The sequence below is a fragment of the Pseudovirgaria hyperparasitica genome (genome assembly GCF_010093815.1).
Source record: "Pseudovirgaria hyperparasitica strain CBS 121739 unplaced genomic scaffold EJ05scaffold_25, whole genome shotgun sequence".
NCBI classification, from domain to species: domain Eukaryota; kingdom Fungi; phylum Ascomycota; class Dothideomycetes; order Acrospermales; family Acrospermaceae; genus Pseudovirgaria; species Pseudovirgaria hyperparasitica.
This window is the reverse complement of record NW_022985573.1, coordinates 70,011-95,555: the sequence shown is the minus strand read 5'-3', so window position 1 is coordinate 95,555 and position 25,545 is coordinate 70,011. Positions and strand designations below refer to the sequence as shown.

The following is a 25,545-nucleotide window of genomic DNA, read 5'->3' as shown; positions in this document are numbered from 1 at the left end:
AGATAGAAGATAGAAGATAGAAGATAGAAGATAGAAGATAGAAGATAGAAGATAGAAGATAGAAGATAGAAGATAGAAGATAGAAGATAGAAGATGAAGATGGTAAAATAGAAGAGATGGAACATGAAAGATGGAAGATGAAATGGAAGATAGACATGGAAGAGACGGGATGATAGATGGAATGTGATGATATGATCAATGAGAGACACAAACGCAAAATGAATGGAGCTAACAACAGTGAATGACAATGAATGATAAACAAAAGTTTCCACCTCAGGTTCCCAGCTTGCCGCGTCGTACCGCGTCTGGGAGTCTACAATCGCGACGCGCAACGTTTGCGTTGACAGACTGGTTACCGGTGAACGTTTCTCCGGACCCAATCCATGGATCTCGCTCCCATCCATGTCAAAAGACTCTGCCTGCATGGCTAGTGCCTAATACGTTCCAGCATCTCATGGCTATGGCGCGACAACACGCATCATGAGTGGACGCCCCGACGTGATGTGTATCGAATAGTTGTTCCCTGGTACCATAGATGGTCATAGACCAATCTGCACTTAAACAACAAAGCAAGTACACTCTTGCACACGTTCCTGTCCAGGTACCAAAGTAGTCAATAAAGAATCGTCAAAGCGCATCATGTCAGTATGTGGGTTCTACCTGGTGACACGCGGCTGGCCAATGCATTCATCCCTGGGTCTGTGTGCGGTTCCGTATTCATGCACGCCGGAGAGTCAGGACGCCTGTATGAAGCGATTCAGCAGTTCAACAGTGCCCACGCGAACCGGGCCCACGGTTAAGCCGTTTCGGCTGGAAGTGCACGACTTACTAATTTCTACTGTAGACGCATGCTCATCCGGATGCACGATAAAGTCGAAGCGTCTGTCCCGTCGGAACCTGCTGTTGGCTTCGTTCGCGAAGAATTCAGCGCGTCGTTGCCTGCGGCGAAAGAAGCGCAAGCCCTGGCACCAACCTTAGGTTTCATGGTCAGGGGCATCATCAGCACATGAAGGATGGGTGCGTAGAGTAGTTGGTCGAACGAAAGTGGTTGAATGATTCGTGGCGAGAATGCGACGCAACGTGAACAAGACCTCTTTATAATTGATGACAGTGCTTCCAGACCATTCGTTGAGGACTCCTGTGGCGGCGGTGCCTGGTGGACACGCGATGAGGAGTACAAACATACGAGGATGTCCTTGACCAACAGCGGATGCAATGCTAGCCATGGGTGCACATCATCTAGATTATGACAAAAGCATGCATGGCTGGAAAATATGTGGTCTATAGCGATTCAAGAACCTGTCCATCAAATGTAACATTCTACCTGCCTGTACTTGGATCAATTGACAATGCATCAGGTATCGCAGATGGCTTCACCTGAGGTAGGCCTGGATCTCGTGATGATGGCGAAATGGTAATTGGATGGATGGCTGTGATTATCGGAGGATGTAATAATATCACTCAATTCCTACTCTTAATAGAGGCTAGCTAGTGTCGGTGCGGATCTGCGTGATTGACAATATGTAGGGTCTCCGCGAAAGATAGGCCCGTCACTATCAAAGTCCCCTCGTGTTCTTTCACTTGTAGGCTAGACTGCACTAGAGCTACCAGAATGAACTCCTTTAACATGACGCTGTCAAGATGCGATCATGTTGGATAATGGGCTGTGCGGTGCATATGCCTTCGCTATTATGGTGACAAAAACATGACTGATGCAAAAGCATTGAGAGCCTGGTCCCACGTCTATCGGAGACTGACCGGGTCTTCAGTTCTTCATCAGCCCTCATCCATTCTTCTCTTCTTTACGCCAACGTCGATCGATAACGGCGGACTCAGCTGGTGAAATGTGGGCAACGTTCCGAGACCTGGTGCGGGTACAGGTGGGATTCGGGATGACGATGATGATGGGGATGAGGCTGTGACTGAAGGCATATTTTTCATTGGGGAGTTGCTCGTGCTTCGGAGCCGGCTCGCGTTGACATTGCGCAGCTTTACAAGCGCGCACCGTATGTTTTCGAGCCGAGTAGTTGTTGCCCAATGTACAATGTTTCGCAGCACTCGTTTATAGTCCTTCACTTCGGTAGGTTCCTCCAGCCACGTTCTTTTAATGAGCTCCATGTGATATCGCTCCAAGCCTTCACTGCTAATATCTCGCCAGTGGACGTATAGTTGTACCGAATCCATATCGCACGTCATGCTAAAGTGACAGGTATCAACCGGCTTAGTATTATGAGCAGCCGCAACGAAGAATTTGTTCATGTGGTTGATGATCGTAGCGCCATCGCGAGCGCCTTGGACGCGCGCATGTAGGTGTGATTCGGCTCCGCCTTGTGATTTCCACTGCGCCGTGAAGAATGGAAAATGTATTTGGTCGGCCAATTTCATGCTATCAAAATTAGGTCTCCTAGATTAATGCATTCCAAGTCGTACGTACCGATTTAGCAAAGCCTCCTCCTCGCCAGTGAATGGAGCTGCAACCGATACCCGTTCTGCGTCGCTAGCGGACACATATCCGGCAGCGTGGTCAGGCTTCGGTCGGAATAATGATCCAAAGTATGTCTTGATAGTCTTACTACCTGTAATGGGTACCCAGGTCTCCTTGAGGTTGAGTTCCGGCTTAGTCGTAATTAGTGACGTCCCTTTTTTCTTGTGTGCGATTTCCCCTCGAGGGAGTAGAAGTTTCGCTAGGTAACTTATTCCCTCGTCTTCGTTTTTGGAATAGTATGCCTGCTGGTAGACCTCTGCCACCTTTTCCGGTGTGTTCTTCCCGAGACCTTGGATCTGTTCCTCGAATGACTTGATAAGCGCCGCCACATCCGCGGGAATTGTGGCCTTGTGGCAGACAAGAATACCATATGCCGAGAGCTTCGCCAGGTTATCTGAGACGTTAGGCGAACTCTTGCTTGACATGGTATCCGACGCTGACTCTTTCGATGGTAAAGCCGACATAGGTCTACCTTCTTCCAGCTCTTTGTGCAGCCGTTCAAGGTTATTGCGCGTTATAGGTAGAGGCGCGGATGATTCGACGGAGATGTTATCGCAATCGAGAGATGGGTAGAGTTCGTTCGGGCTGTTGGGCGAAGGGAAGTGTGGTGTTGCAAGAGATTGCTGAAAAGCTGCGGCGCAGAATCTATCATCATGAGCTTTTGCGTTTTGAAGTCGGCATTCGATACCATACTGTGATGAATCCTTCTTTTGTTTCTTGAGTACAGGAGGATCAAGCTCCTCTGGCGCGCTGGTACTCTCGTCTAAGGTACGCTTCTTAACCATCAAGTAAAGCTGTGACGCCGCAGCGTGATTGTAGGATATTCAAAGATTATTTCACAGCTGTCTATAGTGGTACAGGCTGCTATGATCGTTGGGTTGGTGTGGAAGTGCGGTTTTGTCGTTGCTCGTCGACTTACCTAGCGGTAAGCATCCATCCTGTAGGCTGCGGAGGGAGAGCCCGCGTCACGTGGGTCCGAGGCTAGGTATATTATGTAAGCGGACTATTCCTAGCAGGACAAATGGTACGATTCTTTTATACTATTCAAGAACAAGGCGTCTACTATATGCCCCTCTCCCATTGGCCGAGTATACATATGACATGATTCGCAGGCTAGGGCGGTACCATGCTAGCTGATCTAATTGTAAATTTCGTCAAGAGCGTGAGCAGAGATGAACCTCCACACGGCTTGTCACTGTCGAACGCCTACGGCCGGACGACATTTCACTGGTGTGTTATAGCACATAGTGATTGATTATGACCTGCCAAGAAAGGTTCCGAACTGCTCGTCAACAGTGTGTTATAGATTATCGTCACAAACCACAGCCGAAGGTGCCGTGTGATAGCTTGGCGCACCAGACACTATGATAGACGCCATGTGAAATATCGTCTTTACGAGAAGCTTGGGACCAACACACAATAGTTTACAATCTGCTCCAAGACATCTTCTTTCCTTTTAATCTCTCCCTTTTGCCATCATACAATATCGGAAGGTAGAGACATGGGCTTGCAATTCTTAAAATGCGAAAAGAAGTTTAAGGCTAAGAAGAGATGTGTGGGTATGAATGCCATGTGCATATGATTATGGGTATGGAAGGGTAGAAGATTCATAATAAGCGTTCTCTCCTTGTGCTGAGGGTGAACATGGGGATGAGTCTTGTTCCATCTTCGACTATCGCCACCTACCGTTGTCTAACCACACAAGTATGTCATGTATCTAGTACAAGTCTATACGGCGAATTCACCACTGCACCCATTACCCTCTCCGTAGAGTGCTCTCCACTTCAGACAACAATAGTCTCCTTGAGTCAAATGCCACATTCCTCTATGTAGCTTAATATCTCATTATTACGATTTTATCTATTGATATCACTATATGCCTCTATGATAGGAAGGATTCAAACGTTAGTGGTAACATTACTTTCGCTGTCCGTTCTCCTTGTTCACATGTTCATATGCCTCTATCGCCCATGCAAGTACAGTCTTTATAGCCCTTTCCTTTCCACCACTTCTGGTAGACATAAGAGTACCACGTGCCTTGGAAGGTTCATCATCAGCAATGTGCAGCTGTCCAATCCACGCGTTTGTCCAATCCGTCACGCCAACATAGACACGGGGTAGACCGAAGAGTTTCGCATACCTGTCAGCTGGTTAATGATTTTGCTGGAATTTGACCCGAATAGACTTCTGTTTCTTGACGGTGGAGTACTTCCTTGTGGGTGTCGTCTTTGGCGCTTTCGTTGCGGTGGTATCGGTTGGTTCGGCCTATTATCCATGGCATCCAACCATTCCTCTACGTCGATTGAACCATGTCGTTTTGATTCAAGCAAAGCGAACAGCTTAGATTCGCCACTACTATCTATATACGCGAGCATGACGTCGACGAAGTAGTGGCTTAGATCGTAGTCTGACATGACGGTAAAAGTCGCCTTGGGGTAGATGAGGTTCAGGGCCTGAACTACAGGATGGACGATGTAAAGGGCTCCTGCAAAAACGACGTCGCTTTCGTTGTAGAGTGGCTGTTCAATTTTGCCTGCCACCGAGACATATTTCATCTTCTCGTCTTGGTAGCTAGACTTCCAGCTGTAATCAGCCCTCGACCACGATAAAGGTGCGAATTGCGCCCCATAGTGTTGTGCTGTTGTTTTGTGGGTATGATGCTTTTTGTCTTTCAGCCCAGGGGCTAGTCGTGGTATAATAATGGGGGGGCCGTGCTCTACCCGATCATAGAGAGAAATGAAGCTGTCTTCACGATCATCCATGACGAGCCTGGTCTTGAAGTTAACCTCTTTCTTCACCTACAATGGACCCAAGACGTCCGTGAGATCTATTCTTATCTATTATTGCTACATGGCCTAGAATACAGTCTGACGGTCGTATCTGTCAGCGTTATTTGTTTGTCCGGTAGATATTGTTTCAAGATCTCGGCTTGCTTACGACACTTGTACCATCGTTTCTTGTGGTATACCTGACATCAAACAGCCAAGCTGCAACATGCTTTACAAAGACAAACCTATTGCATTATTTTAAAGAACTGATAAAGATAGAAGAACATGATAAATACATGTTTTCAACAAATCTGTTACGTTCTTTTTAGCCATATTGCGTTTCGTGTTTGGTCTCAAGTCACAACCGTTGGCTTTATTCATTCTAGCTTAGGAAAGACGTAACTGAAGGCGGATGCCGCCCCACTTTGTGCAACTCGCAACAAGCAAACCAATCTTGCTTGTCCTTCCGGTAGTACTTTATTCACTCCGCATGTCTGTATTTTTCTTTTTCCTTCTACTTCTCGGACCACAATCTCTTCACATAATCGCCGATGTCGGTCGGGTCTTTAAATAGACAGCCTCCCGGCTCCCATACTAATACTAAGCCTTTTCTCCGCGACAAAATGGACACGGCACAGGATAATAGTAGCAACACAACCTTGCGGGGGATAATGCAAGAAGACAGCTTTGCGAGCAACATGTCCCACAATTCGAAGGCTAGCAGCTCTACGACCATCCACTCGGATATTACCACAGCTAGTAGCATAGAGGTTGACATTGAAGGACCAAATAATCCACGACGACGATAAGAGGAGAAGTGTACCCTGTCATGGAGGGGACCTCAATCCTGTAGGAAATGATATTTGTCATTGAAGCTTGACTAACAAAGATGTCTCAGTATCAACTCCCCACGAGTAGCTTGGTAGTAGACCTAGCCAAGTCTCGGCCGTCGCACTTGACTTACGAAGAGTCCCAGCAGTTCAAGACCGAAGGATCAGGGTGCGATGCACCTACTCAAGCCAACTATTCCGTAACCGAGTCGTCACAGCAGTGGCCTCATGATGTAAGAAACCATCCCTTCACTTCGGATCGCGCTTGGAAACTAACTACCAAGCTTTAGTACAGTATCAAGCACGATTCTATCATCGAACTCATCCCCGATGATCGCACAATCTGGCCATATGACCCAAAGCCCGCCGCCACCTCTGGTCCTCCTAAGAGGTACCATCTCAAAGCTAATCTACCCGAGCAACACACCGAACCGTGCACAATTTTTCGAGGCTATGAATTGGGGGACATTCAAGGGGAAAGACCGGTGGTTATCAAATTATGGTATGCGGATAAAGAAGTATTCGGCCCAACGAAACCTGAAGTACGTCTGGAAAGCTACTTTACTGAAGTTCAGGCCTACACATTACTCCAGCGGTTTCAGGGTCTATTGATCCCAGAGCTATACGGCTCGTACATGGTCGCCAGCTGCACGGACTCCCATCCTCACTTCCTTATGCCGCGACGGTATGATGCGGCGCCGAATTACAGGATCTTTGCTCTTGTCAGAGAGTATATTGACGGCAAATCGCTTGCGGACCTGGGAGCTAGTGAGTTTGTGCCAGAGCTCTCAGCGCAGGCCATGTTTTTGAATCAGCTCTTCCAGCAAACGGGCGTGGACGATAGCAGCATGCAGGAGGATCACATTATTATGCCCAGCAAGTCGTCCGCCACAGTGGCACGGTGGAAGAAGCTACAGGCGCTACATAAGGGCCTTCAGATTGGCAGAAAGTACATCGAAGTAACTGAGTGTAACAAAGTAGTAGTCGTTAATTTGTCGCACGCTAACATCATCGCATGGGAGTTGCCATATCAGAACCCCCTCCTATCAGTTCGATACTATCACTGGCTGCGTACGATGAATGCCGAGCAAAAAAAAAAAACTCTACGTCTCTGCTTACAACGGGGCCTAGAAAGATTATGGCCAATCGATCAAGAAGATTGGGACGAAATCATTAACCACTCGATGTTCTCCCTGGGAGACGATGCTAAGCGGGAGCTTCAGAAGGACTTAGATAGATACAATAGAGACACGGCTAAGAACTAGATCCTGCTCGGTGAACACGCCAGTTTCCAAAGCGGTAATAGGCATGTTACTATCCGTACGTTGGCAGCAGGACCTGACAGCTCTGCGCTACTAGCACATTCATAGATTAAAATCATTCCGGTACTATTAAACTCAATACGAAGAAGCTCTTAAATGCAAGACACCTGGTAGGACCGTAGGAGGGAGTGGCGGCAGCAGAATAACTGAACATCGCGGTGTTTTATGGCGCTGTTTCTAACTCTTTCTATCGTAGCTTTTGACCTTTCTATGGCCTATTAAAGTACGCGATTGTAATATCAAACCTAACGCGAAGTATTTCTCTTGTACTAAGCATATAATATTAGTTACTACTAGGGTGGCCTGCGGCCGGCAGACTGCGTGCAGTCTTAATTTAAGGCACTAAGGCACTAAGGCACTAAGACACTAAGGCACTAAGGCACTAAGACACTAGCACACTAAGGCACTAAGGCACACCGGAAAATCCACGGCTAACGTGCGAATTTTCAACCTGCTACCAAACGCGATACTCGAGGCTTAAAAAGCCTACTCGTCCGCGACGACGCGGCTGCAGATAGTAAAAAGTATATAGAATTACACGGCGTAGAAAGCTCTATAGACGTGTCGGTTAAACTTTTAATTAAGGGCGTGGTTAATTTAATATATCGCAAAAGGTGGTTTTTTCGACGTGATTTTGGTGAGGGCGCTAATTAGCGGGAGCTAGAGAAAACATTGCATCTTTTTATGATTCCTTTGGAATTAGTAGTAATTACCGCTTATAGGGTCGAAGCTGCCGATATCGAAGATGTATTTCCTTGCGCTTACGGCAAAGCATCCAGGAGATTACGTCGCCCGCTATGCATTTCGATTGTTACCTATAATTGACATTCAATGTCTACGGGTCACATGGATTCGAGTAGTAGCAGAAAATCCGATACTTCGCACACGAATTATTGATATCCCGACACGAGGACTGGTTCAAGTGGTGGTCACGAAACATTCAACACTGCACGCCTGCCAAACTGTAAACATGATACTTGTTGAGTATCTTGACTTGGATCGCTCAGCACTTACGGGTCTGGGACTGCCACTCGTGCGATCTGCTGTCTTGCAAGAAACTCACGCAGATGCGGAGCTGTCGCAGAGCTTTTTTATTTAGACACTCCACCATGCAGTGTACGATGGTTGGTCGAAGACCATTCTCTTTGAACAACTTGCCACGGCCTATCATTTAGCACAGGACCCGAGCAAAGGATTGCCTCATGCGGTACCACCTCAATTTCAGGCTTTCGTAAAGCATATTAAAGCTCTACCGGAGGATGAACTAACCAGGTTTTGGTCCTCTTAGTTTGAGAATCTTAAGGCAGAACTATTTCCTCTGTTACCTTCGCCAGATTATCAGCTGAGGTCTAATGAGGCAAAAACGGTCGCTATTAACGGATTAGAATGGCCAAGCCAAGCCGGTGTGGCACCGAGTGTCGTCCTTCGTGCTGCATGGAGCATTCTAAGCTCGAAATACACTAACTCAAAGGATACTCTGTTTGGTGTCACTGTGAGCGATAGATAGATAGCCTTTCCCGGCGTACAACAGCTTACCGGACCGACCATCGCTACAGTACCTTTAAGAATTATTATGGATCCAGCTATGAGTATGTAAGACCTTCTTCTTTAAATTTAGTATTAGGCTGTTAGCATGATCGAATACGAACATACTGGACTTTAAACAATCCGCCGTGTCAGCCCGCAGGCTGCAAGAGCATGCGACTTTAACTCTCTACTTGTAATTCAACCTAGCATAGAAAGAGAGGACAAAGATGTCCTGGATAGTCTTTTTAAGACTGACAGTCAGTATCGGGCGCGGTTTAAGGATGAAGTGGCGGAGTTCCGCACGTACACGCTGTCCTTGGAGTGCTAACTAAATGACGATAGTGTAGAGATATCCATCGGTCCGATTCGACTCTGTCGTGCTAGATGCCGACCAAGTGGTACTTCTCATTCAATAGCTAGGACCTATCGTGCATCAGCTGTGCGATGTCCGATTTACCCAAACAAGACTCGAAAACTTGGACTTTGTGTCGCAATAGGACCTCGAACAGATTTGGCGCTGGAACCAGAATGTGCCATTTGATGCGGAGAGCTCCGTCGTACATAGTTTGATCGCCGAAACAACGAGGTCTCAACCAGGAGGTCTCAACCAGGGGCTCAGGCTATTTGTGCATGGGACGGCGAATGGACCTATCTTGAGCTCGACGAGCTGTCCACCTGTTTGGCCCACCAGATTATGGATCAAGGAGTAAAGCCCGGAGTAATCGTACCACTGTGTATTGAGAAGTCGAAATGGATGCCTGTAGCCATGCTTGCGGTTATGAAAGCTGGCGGTGCATCGATCGTCCTTGATTCTGCTCAACCGGAGCATAGACTCCTTAGCATTATAAGGCAAATAAGTCCGGTCCTTATACTAACCTCAGAAGCTAACGAAAGCCTCGCCCATCGCTTGACTACTGGGCGGGTTGCAATTATGGATGAGCCACTGACGGATAAATCCACTCTAAACACATGGCGCACACTACCGCAGGTACTGCCCTCTGATATGCTCAATCTTGTCTTCACGTCTGGCAGCACTGGCGAGCCTAAGGGTGTTGTTATCACCCATGTAAACATGACCAATGCGATCGTTCACCAGAGAGGATGCCTCGGGTTCAGCAGCAAGTCACGCATCTTCGACTTCGCATCCTACATGTTCGACGTCGTGTGGTGCAATCTGATCCAGGGACTATCAGCCGGAGCTTGCATCTATATCCCGAGCAACGACGACCGACATAACGATATTGTGGGCGCAGCAATCAGGCTCTTAGTCAACATAGCTATCCTAATACTGTCTGTTGCTCGTGGCCTTAACATGAAGGCACTCGAGAACCTAAGCTATGTGTTTTTTATTGGAGAGCCACTGTCCATGAGTAGCTGTGTTGGCCTGCCACCTAATACCGTGGTCACAAACTTATACGGCCCTACTGAGTGTACAACATTCAGTACAGCTCAGGTGGTCGATAAAACTTCGTTCAAGCGCATCAGCATTGGTAAAGGTCTTGGTCTGAACACATGGCTGGTGGACCCGTCCGATGACTCCAAGCTTGTGCCAAGAGGCTGTATTGCAGAGCTCCTGCTTGAAGGTCCACTTGTCGCAGCTGGATATCTTAGTAAAGCTGCAGCCACTGTAACTGTCTTCGTCAACGGCTTAAATTGGCTTCTCGAAAGTCCCACAAATATTGGTGCCAAAGGTCGTCGCAGCCGATTGTACAAGACTGGAGACCTCGCAAGGTACAACATCGATGGCACCTTAGAGTTTCTCGGGCGGAAGGACTCTCAAGTGAAACTAAATGGCCAGCGGGTCGAATTGGGTGACATAGAGCACCACATCAAGGCATGTCTGGAGTACAGTAAGGAGGATCTCGACGTTGTCGCCACAGTCGCACAGCCGCAGGCAAGCAATAAGGAAGTGCTCGTTGCCTTTCTGAAAGTTCCCAGGCTGTCTTCGTTCGATGACATGGCCTTTGATGCCGTCTTCGAGAAAGTCACGGACGTTCTTCATAGCAGACTCAGAGCTCGAGTGCCCGCTTATATGATTCCTTCGGCATACATTCCGCTGGACTGTATTCCAACTACGCCTAGTGGCAAGACCAATCGGCGCAAACTCCAGACTGTTGCTCAACAATTGAGCTTCCAAGGAGTAGCGGCCAGAAATTCTAATCTACTGACTTCAGAAAAAAAACGGCCTTCAACAGATGTCGAAATATGTCTGCAAAGCTTGTGGGCAGCTGTGCTGGGTCTAGAAGCTAAGGACATCAATACGGCCGACAATTTTTTGCGCATTGGCCGCGACTCCATATCAGCCATGAGACTTGTCGCTGCTGCTCGTAAGAACGCTATTGTCTTGTCGGTTGCAGAGGTTTTTCAGCACCCAGTCTTGAGCGAAATGGCCCTTGCCGCTCAGACCCTTGAGAGCAATCATATACCAGAGCGTTTTGCGCCTTTCACGCTAATTCTGAAGGAAGATAGCACTGTTGAGTATTTGAGACAGCAGATTGCGAGCCATTTTGATGATGTAGAGGCTTCTCATGTGGAAGATGCCTTTCCCTGTACACCATTACAAGAAGGGTTGCTCGCACTTACGAGTAGGCGTTCCGGAGATTACGTCGCACAGTTCGTCTACCTACTTCAACCAACTGTGAATATCCAGCAGTTCATGCAAGCTTGGGAGGTAGTCGTTAAAGAGACACCCATATTGCGTACTCGTGTCGTCGAACTTTCGGGTCATGGTCTTGTACAGACTATCCTCAATCAGCAGGCTAAATGGGCCCGCTGGGACGACACGATGACTCTTCACACCTATCTAAAGGCAGACTGCGAGCTCGTCACTGGTCTAGGCACCCCATTGACACGGTATACAGTGTTGCGGACTTCTGAGGACGGCAGTTGGTACTTTGTGTGGACCATACATCATGCTCTCTATGATAGCTGGTCGATTCCTCTGATTTTGGAACGACTGGAAGGCTCTATAGCTCCTCGGCTTCCCCCGCCACCCTTTCAGAGATTCGTTAAACACATTACTGAGATCGATATTGGCGCTACAGCAAAGTACTGGGAGAAGCAGTTCCAAGGCTTAGAAGCTCAGAATTTTCCTCAACTACCCTCAAACAATTATCAGCCACTCTGTAAGGCCTTCATTAAGCGAAACCTTCATGTGCCGCACTGGCCGGACACAGGAATCACACCGTCCAGTATATTGCGAACAGCATGGTCTCTATTGGCTTCAAAGTATACCGATAGCTCTGAAGTTATTTTTAGAGTCACCGTAGCCGGACGACAGGCTGCTGTGACAGATGTTGAGCGGATGATCGGGCCAACCATAGCTACTGTTCCTGTACGAATAACTCTTGACTGGTCTCAGATGACTGTCGAACAGCTGCTGCGGCAGGTTCAGGCACAATCAGCAAACATGATTGCATTTGAGCAGATGGGCCTACAGAACATCCGACGTACAAGTCCAGAGGGTGAAAGAGCATGCCAATTCCAGACCTTGCTGGTTGTGCACGCTGTCGAGGCGAACGAAGCGCGACATCAATGTACAAGCAGCCGCTGGTTTGTTAGTCAGCGAGATGAAAATGGCTCAGACGATACACATGTTACAGTGGCTGATACACACGCTCTGACACTTGAATGTGATCTTCAGAGGCACGGAGTGCGATTGCGAGCGGCACATGACGCGAGTGTGCTCGACACCGACCGAGTCCAACGATTAGCAATGCAGCTCGAGCACGTCATTCAGCAGCTGTGTACACCAAGCAATGCGAGCAAATCTCTGTCGAGGCTTAACATGCTATATGAGCAAGACCACATTGATATATGGAGCTGGAATGCGGCCGTTCCAGAAGCTAAACACCGATGCTTGCATGACCTCGTCACAGAGACAGCTCGCAAGCAGCCCCAGACCATCCGTTTGTCCATAGTTACATGGGAAAGCTTGGCGCCCGATGCACGTCTGTGTCACCAACACGCGTTTTTGTATGTAATTGACATTTTACGACATCGTCGCCGCACCACGCGTATATAGAGTCTATAACTATATACTATAATAATAATAATAATAATAATAATAATAATAATAATAATAATAATAATAATAATAATAATATTATATAACTAGGTAGAGTAGTACTCTATAGGCCTATGCCTCCTCTAGTCTAAGCTACTATATAAGAAGAAACCCTATAGAGAAAAACTTCCTTATATCTATAACTATATCTTGTTAAACCTCTATTTCGTCTTAAGTATATAGCTATAGGGTACGCCTATTAGCCTATAGCCTATATTACTATTATTTTACCCTTAGGTAGTACGTGTAGGTGCGGAGGTTATTAGTTAAGGGCTGCCCTCGACTAATAATCGGGGTTCTCCTGGGGTTCTTCTGGTATATATCGGGTTACTACTGGCGTATACCGGGTCTCTTCTGGTATATATTTCTGGGTCTACTAGTACTAGAGGAGTAGTAGATATATAAGTATCTATCGGGAGACGTCCTTAGGGTACTTATTAAGCTATTATATAATATCTAAAGTCTTTATAATATAGATAAGCTATTACCGTTATATATAGAGGTTAGGGTATATAGCTAGATAGTGGCGTATTATACCTCTCCGGCCGTACGTCTTATACTATAGGGAGGTATTAGAAACGCCTCTCTTATAGATATAGTATAGAAGTTCTATAGCGCCCGTTCGGGCTTAGATGAGTATAGATACTTAGACTTTCGTTAGCCCTTTATATATCTATTTACTTAGTTTCTTCTATAGCCCTTAAATCTACTCTAGGTACCTATTCTACTAGGAGGTCTAGTAGGCATAGAGTGTCTCTTTCTACTTATCTTAAGTCTACGACTATATATTTTTTACGAGTTCTTAAAGGCTCTACTAGTCTAGAAGAGCGTCCGGGTTATCTCGGACTTCTTATACTACTTAGCTAGAGTTAGCTTCTATTAAGTACCTATACTATATTTAATTCCGGCCTATATATAGGAGTACGCGGTAATATATACTAATTTATATATATAGCGCGGCGAAAGTATATTCTACGTTTCCTATATATTCCTATACTTATTATTTAGTAAAGTATACTACCCTCTATATCTAGTAGAAGTTATATATACTTATAACGTCTATCTCGCGTTATAGTAGTACTATATTAGTAGCTTTATATACGCCTAATATAAGACGGAGTATACGGTTCTATATAGATTTAAGCTTTATTCGCCTAGTCTATATAAGGGCTGTATACTAGCACTCGTGTCCGTATATAAAGGCGGGTCGTGCTATAGATATATATAGCTAGCGTGCCTTATCCCGGGCGGTTCTCTATATAGAGGCTATAATCTATCGTATAGCGGTCTCTACCTAGAGGGCCCTAGAGATAGCGTATACTACTTATAGTCCCTATTTAAGCTTACTATCTAGTATAACTCCGAGCACGCGCATGCTTTATACTAGTAGTTCGTTAAATACGTCGATTCGGGGGCGTTATTTACCTTCCCTAGTTACCTATTTCCCTTAATAATTAATAAAGTATATAAGCTAGTATTTCTCCGGGGCGAACTTTACTCTATAGCGTTTTACCTACTAGAGACACCTCTCGTGGTCCTATTCTAGTTATCTACACGTTCGGTTAGTATTATTATTAATAGCTAGAAGGTATATATTATCGGCGTATCCGACTACCTCTATATACTTTATTCCTTAAAGAAGGTCTACTATAAAGAAGAGGAATAGAATCGGAGAGATAGTGCTCCCTTATAGGATGCCGCATGCCGTCTCTTTATATTTACTCTAGTACCTAGAGATATATATCTAAGTTATTCTTCCTATAAGGAATAACTATATAAAGCGTATAATCTATTCTAGTATTTATCTTATCCGGAGGTTATAAATAAGTCTTATATGGTTTACCTTATTAAACGCTCCGGCTATATCGAGGGAGAGGAGCGATACTACCCGTCCCTATTTCTATACGGCCTAGACGACTTTAATAATATATTAGATAGCTATTATTAGAGAGCTATCTATCTTTACCTTCTAGTTCGGAGGGAGAAGATTATATTTCTATACTACGGTACTTATCTTCTTCGCTATCGTGGTCTCTAGTATCTTACCTAGATAGAAGAGAAGGGCGATTAGTCTCTATCCCTTTAGGGAGTTAGGGCTCTTTTCTAGTTTCGGAAGTATAATAGTATAGGCGACTCGGAAGCTCTAGAGGTGGTACCCCTACGTGACGTATGCTTAGAATATACGAGTAATAAGTAGTAGGGTCGCTTTTATAGTGCTTTTTAGGCATCGATTTAGAATTTAATCTAGTCCGGGTACTTTATTATTTAGGAGTATCTTAATAATATTAAGTATATCCTCCTCTATAACTTCTTTAGGGATATCTACCGCGTGTAGATATTCGGCGCCGTAAACGTCTAATAGGTCTACTAGTTCTAGGAGAGGGAATATAGCCTCCCGTAGGGCCTTAGTTTTCTTAAGGCCCGTGGAGTATGTTCTCCCCTAATATATTAGGGGAGGTATAAGTAGCGGGGGTGTCGGAGTGTCTACGCCCTTAGCCCATTTCGCTATGCGCCATAGCCCTATTACGTATTATATCTATTAACTAGTAATTATACGCTACTATTTACGCCTTTCGTTATAGAGGACTTTATCACGTTATTATATTACTTCCTTCTATTCTTTCTATGACTTAGGTATTCTCGTATAGTATACGCGTCTATATAGCCTTTAGGCGTCTTATCTACTTTCCCGTACTTAAGGAATCCCCTTTACTTCCGGGGGCCGGTATATTTAGTATAGTACGTGTTTATTTCTCGCATTCTAGTATATTTATAGGAGTGTCTATATGGCCTAGTCTATAGCTAGGTCGTTAGATATATCGACTATAGAGGGATCTAGAATCGCCGATTCTAGGTCCTTTAGGTACTTTTCCTAGTTAGTATCCTTCTATATCTATTATCCCCGTTATTTATTCGGGGTATATACGTTTATTACGGTTTCTATATATTCGTGGTCGGAATCCGTCTATACCTAGCCTAGGCGGTAGTATTAGATCGGGTAACTAATGTACTCCGTAGCGAAGGTAAGGTTAAGTATAGACCCGTCTTCGTCCTATTTATATTTTTTCTATATAACTTATTCTATAGGTATAAGTAGGTATAGAAAGTCGTGATAGCGGGTACGTAGTTCCCTTACTCTAAGTTCTTCCCTAACTATGGCTAGGCCTCCCTACTATTAGTGGTAGAGGTTAAAGTCTCCTAGAAGGATATGTTACCCTAGTTCTATAGTACCCTCGAGCATCTCGTCTAGTATAAGTATATATTATTAATTATATATATTATATATATATAGGGGGCCTATATCTATTTATAGGTGTAGTGTTATCCTAAGGTTATCGCGCTCGGTATATAACTATAATAAGAGTGGTATTAACCTATAAATGTAGAAGAGGACTCGTCTTTCTAGTTCTAGAGGGTGTATAGTATAGTATCCAGGGTATATAGTTGGTTTACTCGTCTGGTAGTGTTTATAGGGTTCCTAGATAGCGAGTATTATAGCCCTAGTCTCTTCGAGGAGCGTCGCCTAGTTCTCTCTTTTATATTATACGTTTACCTATATAATTCGGAGTATATTCTAGTCCCTTATTAGGTACTAGAGAGTATATATATCTATATACTTATTTCTCGGAGGCGCGACTATCCTTACGCGGTAGCGGCTTTAACTATGCCTTTTAGTTATTCTATCGTCTTTAGAATAGTCTACTATCCCGCCTAACTACCTTCTAGAGGGGAGGTTAGGGGTATTATAAAGGAAGGGCTCGTAGTAGGTGTTATATTCTATAACTATCTCGCGCCTCTTACTTTTATCATGCGAATATATTCTATAACCTATTTACGTTTTATACACGTTAACGACCATAACGGGTATTTCCCGTCGTAGTTTAAATACTATACTATATCCCTATTTCTTAGTCCGTCTCCTCGCGGTTTATAAGGGTACTTCTAGATGGCATGGTCCCTACGGTACTATCCGTACTTAGTCTTCTATAAGTACCTTTATATAGTGTATCTATACCCTTAATAGTTAAAGTACTATATTATTACCTATGCCCTATCCTATAGCTCGGCCATAAGGAGCTCTCCTTCTATTAGGAATCCCTCCTATATAATATATTATATAAGGGCGGGGTCTCGGAGCTCTATAATTATAGTAGAGTGTTTTTTCGCCGTCGTCTTAATCGCCTATAGGTTCTTCTACCACGCTTTCACGATTTTAATCCCTAGGTATTTTCGCGTATTAGATTATTCTATACGCGTAATATCCTCCGCTTCGATAGCCTATCCCTATATAGGTACTACGTATACTATAATCGGGTATATAGCTACCCTAATGGACGCGCTAGGGAAGATACTACCTATCGCGTTCGGATCTCGTAAGATGTTTTACTATATAGTATTTATTATAGTAGTAAGTACTATCCCACCTAGTATAACTTTAGTAGCTATGATACTTAACTATATTTCTTTCTATTCGTTAATCTTATTTATAATTTCCTTTAGGGATGCCTATTAGACCTACGCTAGCGTGTCCTTATCCTAGATTATAATACGTATACTATATACTCTATCTATGGTTCTAGTAGTCCTTAGTACGGTGGCTCCGGGTGTTACTATAATCTAAGCCCACGTATTAGGGCGCTTACCTTAGAATAGCTCTTCCTAGATTCTCCGTAGACTAGCTTCTATTCGGTCGAGCCTACTACTAGGTTCCTCTTATAGTAACTTCCTTTCTTCCTCTATAATTCCTCTTAGGTTCTAGATAAGGTCCCGGAATATATAAAGGAGAGTCTTCTTTCCCTTCTCGGCGTCCCTCTCTATACGTATTACCTAGTATTTAATTTTATCTAGAAGGGTCTCCCCTCTTAGGGTCCCCTTAGTCTAGATTATCTATAGCGCTTCGTACCCTTAGTTAGTTCCTATATTTTAGATAGGTATCTAGCTATCTATATTAATATCGCTATATGGCCGTTTCTACCGTACTAGTAGGGGTATATCCGGCGTATACCGGGGTATTATAATGCCTAAGGCCGCTATAGTTATTAGTTAAGGGCAGCCCTTAACTAATAAAAGGGGGTCGGCGTGTTAGTATTTATTAGATATAGTCTATGCTTATATTATTAAAGAGTCTTTAAGCGTATATATATAGTATCTCTATACGTCGGTATCGTCGCGTATTATACGCTATACGTATATACGTGTGTCGGAGGTTGTTATACTCGGTATGCTCTATCGTTTAATGTATATAAATCGCTGTTTTACCCCGAATTAACTAGTTTAGTCCGTTAGGGTATGAGAAGTTTTAACTATATACTATAGTATATAAGAGTTAATATATATAATATTTAGTGTTTTTAACTTACTAACGCGTGTATATATAGTACCCTAGGGCGTTATCTATCCCGATTCTATATACGGATAAATTGACTTCCTTCTATAATATAATATACCTATTAATAAGATTATCGCTATTACTAAAGTTAGTAAGAATATAGTATATAGAATAAGGTTTAATCTTAAGACGTATAGATAGAGGAATAAACTATAGTTAATATATTATGGTCTACCTCGTTAACTAAGTAATTATATAATATAATAACTACTTAAGAGACTACTTTATAAGGGCTAGCTATACCTTAATAAGATAGCTAGATAGATATATAAAGAGTTTAATCTTACTATATCTAAATAGCTTCTATCTAAAGAGTTATCTAAGTAAGGGTAGAATTATAAGCTATTAAAATATATTAGTAGTACGCGCTTAGAGATAGTATATACTTTATATCTTAAGGATATTATGGAGCTACTAGTAGACTTATATGTCTTCTTAGATAAGGTTATTTTTAATAAGAAAATTAGATAGAGGTGTTGAGCTAGAGTACTAAAAGGATAGACTCTAACTAAGATTAGTACTCTTAATTGAGGATCTATGTATAGTGTATATAGAGCTATTATAGCTAATGGTTTTATCTACTATTAGATAAAGGAAGGTTATTTCTTAATGGATAAGTTCTATACCTAGCTATAAGTATATCTATTACCTACCCTTAAGGTAAAATACCCTAGGCGTATAATAATAATTATTATAGATAATCTCGCACTTTATATAAACTAATAGATTAAGCTACTTATACTTAGCGCTAGCTATATTATATAGTATACGCTACTATACTTATCTAACTTTAATTCTATTAAGCTTATATAGACGGTAATAAAGGCATGGATTTATAGATAGTATATCTAGATATATTAGTAATCTTAAACTTTTAAGGACTTTCTCTATATTATATTTATATATAGCTATACTAATTAGTAGGCTCTACGCTTCTTTAAATATACTATAGATAGATATTATATTAATAAGACGCTCTAGTAGAAGGTAGTTACTAATTTAGAGAGGTTTAGATAAGATAGAGATAGTAGAGAGGTTACTAAAGTTAAGGAGATTAGGAGACTTTTCTATGAACTTATTAAGTAACTTACTCGTTATTAACTTACTAACGAGTAAGTCGCTTAGCTAGCTAGTAATAGTCTATATATATATCCGTTTTAGATACTATTCATTAAGTAAATAGTCTTAATATATAAATATATACTCCTAAATACACTCTAAGAAATACTATACCATCCCTATCTAAATACTAGTTATACTAGTTATAGTAAACGCCTAGAGTAAGGACGCTATCTTACTTACCTTAAGTTACTCCTTATACTTACGAAGGTATAGATATATATCTAGTAGAATACTAAGTAGAATACCTACTATCTTTACGGCTTTATAATAAGTAGTTCTAGACCGAGTTATTTTCTTAATATAGTAGTAAGTATAGTAGTTATTATCTATATATAGTCTTAATTTACGTATCCTAGCCCTCGTCTTATTATAAGTCTCTATCTTCTTACGCTATTTAAGAGCTAATAGTACTATATTCGCCTAGTAACGCCCTAGTTATACTAGACTACTAAAGGTTTCTATAACTCGTGTCTAAGGGGGTGTTTTATAATAAGTCTTATAAGTTAGTAAATAATTCAAACTATAAGTAGATAGAGAATAAGATTAAGGTTAAGGTTAAGGAAACGTAGGTATCTATATAGATATTATAAGATTAAATCTATAATGCTATAATTCTATCTAATAGAGTAGTTAAGTATATACGAGCTTATCTTTATTATCTTAATAATATCTCGTTATTATCTTCTTACGCTTAATTATTATCTATCTTATCTACTTATCTTAAAGCCTTATATTCTACTTCTTATAATCTAACTTAGTCTCTTTATATCGTAATCTCTTTATTTCAAGGCGCTTAAGTATAGAAGTAGTACTTCTATTAACGGCGGTTAACGAGGTACTAGTTCTACTAGTAGTTCAAGACTTTCTTAGGTACAATTAAGTAATAATCTTATAGAATAAGTCTATTAATAGCTTATTCTTAGTTACCCCTTAAACGCTATTAATAATATTATTAGTCTATAGCTCTAAGATAGTCTTATCTACCTTATAGTAGAGTATTCTATTAGATAATATAATCTTATAGTACTAACCTTAGTAGTTTATATATATCGTCTTACTATACTAGAGCTTACTCTAAATATTATTAATAATAACTCCTTAGTTACGGCCTTGCTATCTTTACTTCTTCTATAATTTAAATAGCTGTTTTAAGTATCCCTTAAGGTTTAGATCTATAGATAATAATACTAGACTAGTAGAAACTATACTAGTATTAGGGCTGACACTAGAATAGACTTAACTAGACTACTATAGTCTAGTACGGTCCGTGATAGGTGGACCTAGGTTAAGTTAGCTAGATTAAGCGAGACTACTATATAAGTAGACCGTATATACTTAATTTCTACTCTTTAGAAATTAATCTTATTATAAGAGTAGACTACCCTTTTAAATATATTTCTAAATCCTTCTATAACCTATTAGACTACTATTCTACGTCTATAATTCTTATATTTTAATTTCTCTTTATATAGCACGACGGTAGTTTATAGAAATAGCTCTAACTACTTATTATAATACTTATAGTACCGCCTCTTATAGTAGACCTTCTCCTAATCTAAATAAGGAGAATAGTCTATCTATAACTACCTCTACTAATAACTATACCTTATAGACTATTATACTAATAACTTATACGATATTCTATATAACTATAGAAGATATTATAGAATACGAGGATAGAGTCTATTATACTCTATCTTAGTCTAGTTTAAACTATACTAGACCTAACCTTAATATAAGGCTAGACCTTATTAACGTTAGCGAGTTAATCTATTAGAATTATCTAATATTAACTATATCTTATAATAACGTGTATACTAGACTATACGAAGAGAGATAATAATAGATTTAACTTAAGTAATAACTATATAAACTTAATAAAGCTTAAGGACGTACTATAAGACTTAAAGCTATATTATATACTTTAGTTCTAGTAATAACTAATCTATATTTATATAGACCTATACTAACTAAAACGGTCTATTCTAGTCTACTACTATCCTAATTACCCTAACCTAAGAAACTACCTTACTTTAATAGTAAAAGTAGAAAGAGTTTCTATATATAGACTTACTAATATAGCCGATTCTTCTATCTATTTACGAACGATAGTAATAAAATTAGATTCGCCTAGAACTACCTTAATCTAATACCTTTAGAACGTTAGATAGTATACTAAATTAAATATTCTAAGGATATCTATAACTAGAACACGTTTACTAAATTTCTCCTCTAATATTTTAGTAATAGGGCTAAATAACACGACTAGGCCTAGGGCTATATCTTTAAGACTCGATAATAAGATAATTAGTTACCGTTATAACTTCTTAAATACCTTCGGCCTCTCTAGAGAGAAGCCGAAGAAGATTATATAATTTAATAGTACGACGACTTTAAACGGTCCCTTACTCTAAATATAAAGGACTATCTTAATCTTATAACGATAATCTCTATAGATCTCTAAGCTCTTATAAACCTCGCGGAGTAATACTAGTATATAATAAATAATTAATACCGCGCTAGTATATAACTATCTCTAATAATCTAATCTAATATAAAATTATCTAACTAAAACCGATTTAGTAATAGATCTTACGGAATATTATAAGACTACTACTACGCCTTAAATTTAAAACTATAAGGATTATATTATAGATCTCTCTACTAATTAATATATTAAGATATAAGGACCGACTCGTATAAACGACCTAAAGTTACTTACTATACCTATAGTAGAATAGACTATATAGTACCCGAGTACTATTTAGAGAAGCTACTAAGTACTAATATAACTAACTAACTAGTTATATACTATAAGTACTAGTAGCTAGGACATATCGCGCCTAACTATCTAGTATAGAATATAAAAAACTAATAGTCTATAAGAAACCCTCGCGACTTATAGACGCGATTATAATAGAGGGGTAATCTACTAAATAGTATATTAAACTATAGGCTAGACCTATTAAGGTCCCTTATAGATAATATTAGACTATAATACTTAATAGTAGTTTGGCTACTAATGTTATATTGATCTAATAAGTATAAGAACTTAATGTTAATATCTAAGCTCTAATAGATACTATATTCTATAGTATTGACGGTCCTATTAAGTTATATAGTACCTATACTATTAAATATAGTATCTAGAATAGCGGAGGGAAATAGAAACTCTACTACTTAACCTTTATCGTGGTAGATAGTCCCTTTAATATAATTCTAGATATACTATAGCTTAAGAAATATAATCTAAAACTAGACTTCCTTAAGAAGATAGCTAGCTAGTATATAAACCTACCTTAATAGGAACTAGTATAGCTTATTAACGATAAATAATTCTAGAAAGATTATAAGAAGGCAATCTCTACTATCTATATACTCTTACTTATATAAAATAGCGAGCTTAGTATTAAAGTAGATAAAAACCTACTATATTAGTATAAAATATACTAATATATTATATTAGCGATCGATTCCTCTAAACTACCTTAATACTAATCTACTAACCTTACTATTAATCTTAAAGACGGCTAGTAACCTCTATATAGACCTATCTATTCTCTTTTAGAACCTAAATTATAAGTCCTTTAAGAATATATTAAAAAGAACCTTACGCGAGGATAGATTAGGCCTAGTATATCTCTAGCTAGAGCTCTAATCCTCTTTATAAAGAAGAAGAATAGAAGCCTCTATCTATATATTAACTACTATAGCCTAAATAATATTACGCGAAAGAATTACTATCTACTACCTCTTATCTCTAAGTCTATTAATAGACTAGAATATATAAAGATCTTTACTAAGCTTAATCTATATAACACCTACTATCGCCTTTATATTAAGGAGGGCGACGAATAGAAAACGGCTTTTAGGACCTATTATAGATACTTTAAGTATACCGTGGTCCCTTTTAGACTAACTAACGTACTAGATACCTTCTAAGTATATATTAATAACGCGCTAGTAGGTCTACTCGATATAATATATATCGTGTATCTAGATAATATTCTTATCTTCTTAGATAATAAGGAGGAGTATATCTAGTACGTATATATAGTTCTAGATAGACTAGAAAAGTATAAGCTATATATTAAGCTATCTAAATATAAGTTCTATTAGAACTATATTAACTTTCTTAGCTTTATTATTACTAATTAAAGTATAACTATAGAGAGAGATAGAGTTACTACTATTATAGACTAGCCTAAACTAAAATCTATTTAAGATATACGTGTCTTTATTAGCTTCACTAACTACTACCGAAAATTTATTAAATACTTCTCCTATCTAGCCGCACTACTTAATATATATACTACTACTACTAATTCGTCTATTACGGTCTATAGTAGATAGAAATAGTATAATATTAAGTTATAATCTATTAAATTAATAGAGGTCGAAAGAATATCCTTTAAGAAAATCAAAGAGACATTTATAACCGCTCTATTACTAGTATACTTTAATCTAACTAAATCTATTTACGTTAAAACTAATATATTAGAATTTATAATCTTAGGTATACTCTTCTAGCCTAGACTAATAGAGTCTAAAAAGATCTAATAGTATCTAGTTACGTTCTTCTCGCGTAAGATAGCTAATATTAAGACTAGATATACTATTTATAACTAAGAGCTACTAGTAATAGTAGAGTCGTTTAAGTAGTAGCGATATTATCTTAAAGGTACTATATATAATATTAAGTTACTAACTAATTACTATAACTTAAAGGGGTTTATAAGTATAATGGTTTTAAATCGTTAATAGGTTTGATAGGCTAAGTAGCTTATAAATTTCTACTTTATAATCTACTATTAATCTAGAAGTATAAATCTAGCTAATAGAATATTAAGAAGACCTAACTATAAAGAAGGCGCCTAGGATTATAGTAGCTATAGGGTCCTAGAGTAGCTATAGGCCTAACTCTTAAGAATAAGATTAGATAATAAGTTATCTAATAATTAGTAAGATACTAATACTAATGCTAGTAATTAAATTTATAAGACTAAAGCCGGTAACTAAAGACGTAGTACCGAAGTCCCTAGCGAGCTATTTATTAGCGCTATTAGAGAGGGCGATGGTACCTAGCGTATATATTAAGTAGACCTTATCTAGTTAATCGTGGATCTATAAAAGATAGACCTAATAGTTTTAAAGTTATATAAAATATAGTAAAATAGGTTATTATAGACTAAAGTAGACTATAAGTAGACCTTTATAGACGGCTTACTCTACTATAATAGAAAGTACTATATACTAATAGATAATACACGATTTACTATAGTTAGCTAATACTATAATACTAACCTAGTAGGACATTTCGGGTATATACGTACTCTAAGCTCGATTTATTAGTACTACTTTTAGAAAGATATACCTAAGTATATCGAAGAATAGATAGCTATTTATCTAATTTATTAAAGAATAAAGGTACCTAGGTATAAGCTATATAGGAATTTATAGCCTCTACTAGTCCCCCTCTTTATATAGAAAGATATTACTATAGATTTTATAGTTAACTTACCTCTAAGCGAGATACTTAGAATAAGTTATAATTTAATTCTTATTATTATAGATCGACTTATAAAGATATCTAGATATATCCCTATATAGAAGATAATTATATTAAAAGAACTAGCATAAGTATTCTAGAATAAGATTATTAAGGTCTATAGTATACTAAAAAGGATCGTTATAGACCGAGGGAGTATATTTATATCTAAATTCTAGACGTTATTCTATGAAATAGCTAGTATAAATAGAAATATATTAATAGTATTTTATCTATAAATAGATAGTTAGATAGAGCGATAGAACTAAACGCTTAAGGCCTACCTTCGTATATTCTATAATTTCGAATAAGATAACTAGGCCTCTCTACTAAGTATAGTAGAATTTATATATAATAATAGTTATTATAGTATAATAGATGTCACACCCTTCTAGACAAACCTAGAATATAGTCTAAGAATAGGTTTTAAACCTTATATAGTCTAGTTCAACTAAATAATAGATATTAATATCTATATATAGGAACTA

General features: G+C 39.8%; 6 protein-coding genes across 6 annotated transcripts in view; 3 read left to right on the top strand and 3 right to left on the bottom strand.

Annotated features, from left to right (window-relative positions):
* Positions 1-281, bottom strand: part of EJ05DRAFT_231884 (uncharacterized protein) — an 847-nt gene extending 566 nt beyond the window's left edge. The window contains exon 1 of the mRNA XM_033739981.1: positions 54-281. Coding sequence (XP_033595406.1) covers positions 54-157 — 104 coding nt within the window. The 5' untranslated portion in view covers positions 158-281. The remainder of the gene's footprint in view (positions 1-53) is intronic.
* Positions 282-1,776: 1,495 nt separating this feature from the next.
* Positions 1,777-2,910, bottom strand: EJ05DRAFT_445837 (uncharacterized protein; the record flags this gene model as incomplete). The annotated part of the gene is made up of 2 exons (XM_033742199.1): positions 1,777-2,386; positions 2,435-2,910. The coding sequence occupies 2 exons, from the start codon at positions 2,908-2,910 to the stop codon at positions 1,777-1,779; spliced, it is 1,086 nt and encodes a 361-aa protein (XP_033595405.1).
* A 1,652-nt stretch (positions 2,911-4,562) lies between these two features.
* On the bottom strand, positions 4,563-5,586 carry EJ05DRAFT_480798 (uncharacterized protein). The gene is made up of 2 exons (XM_033744941.1): positions 5,423-5,586; positions 4,563-5,365 (listed from the first exon to the last, which is right to left on the bottom strand). The coding sequence occupies exon 2, from the start codon at positions 5,245-5,247 to the stop codon at positions 4,582-4,584; it is 666 nt and encodes a 221-aa protein (XP_033595404.1). The 5' UTR covers positions 5,248-5,365; positions 5,423-5,586; the 3' UTR covers positions 4,563-4,581.
* Positions 5,587-5,727: 141 nt separating this feature from the next.
* Positions 5,728-7,557, top strand: EJ05DRAFT_480797 (uncharacterized protein). Its single transcript, XM_033744940.1, has 2 exons — positions 5,728-6,316; positions 6,374-7,557. The coding sequence occupies exons 1-2, from the start codon at positions 6,143-6,145 to the stop codon at positions 7,346-7,348; spliced, it is 1,149 nt and encodes a 382-aa protein (XP_033595403.1). The 5' UTR covers positions 5,728-6,142; the 3' UTR covers positions 7,349-7,557.
* Positions 7,558-7,968: 411 nt separating this feature from the next.
* On the top strand, positions 7,969-8,624 carry EJ05DRAFT_231811 (uncharacterized protein). Its single transcript, XM_033739980.1, has 2 exons — positions 7,969-8,019; positions 8,070-8,624. Exon 2 carries the CDS (start codon positions 8,151-8,153, stop codon positions 8,502-8,504), a length of 354 nt encoding a protein of 117 aa, XP_033595402.1. The 5' UTR covers positions 7,969-8,019; positions 8,070-8,150; the 3' UTR covers positions 8,505-8,624.
* Positions 8,625-9,239: 615 nt separating this feature from the next.
* Positions 9,240-12,956, top strand: EJ05DRAFT_523515 (acetyl-CoA synthetase-like protein; the record flags this gene model as incomplete). Its single annotated transcript, XM_033748806.1, has 1 exon — positions 9,240-12,956. Exon 1 carries the CDS (start codon positions 9,627-9,629, stop codon positions 12,954-12,956), a length of 3,330 nt encoding a protein of 1,109 aa, XP_033595401.1. The 5' UTR covers positions 9,240-9,626.
* Positions 12,957-25,545: the final 12,589 nt, after the last annotated feature.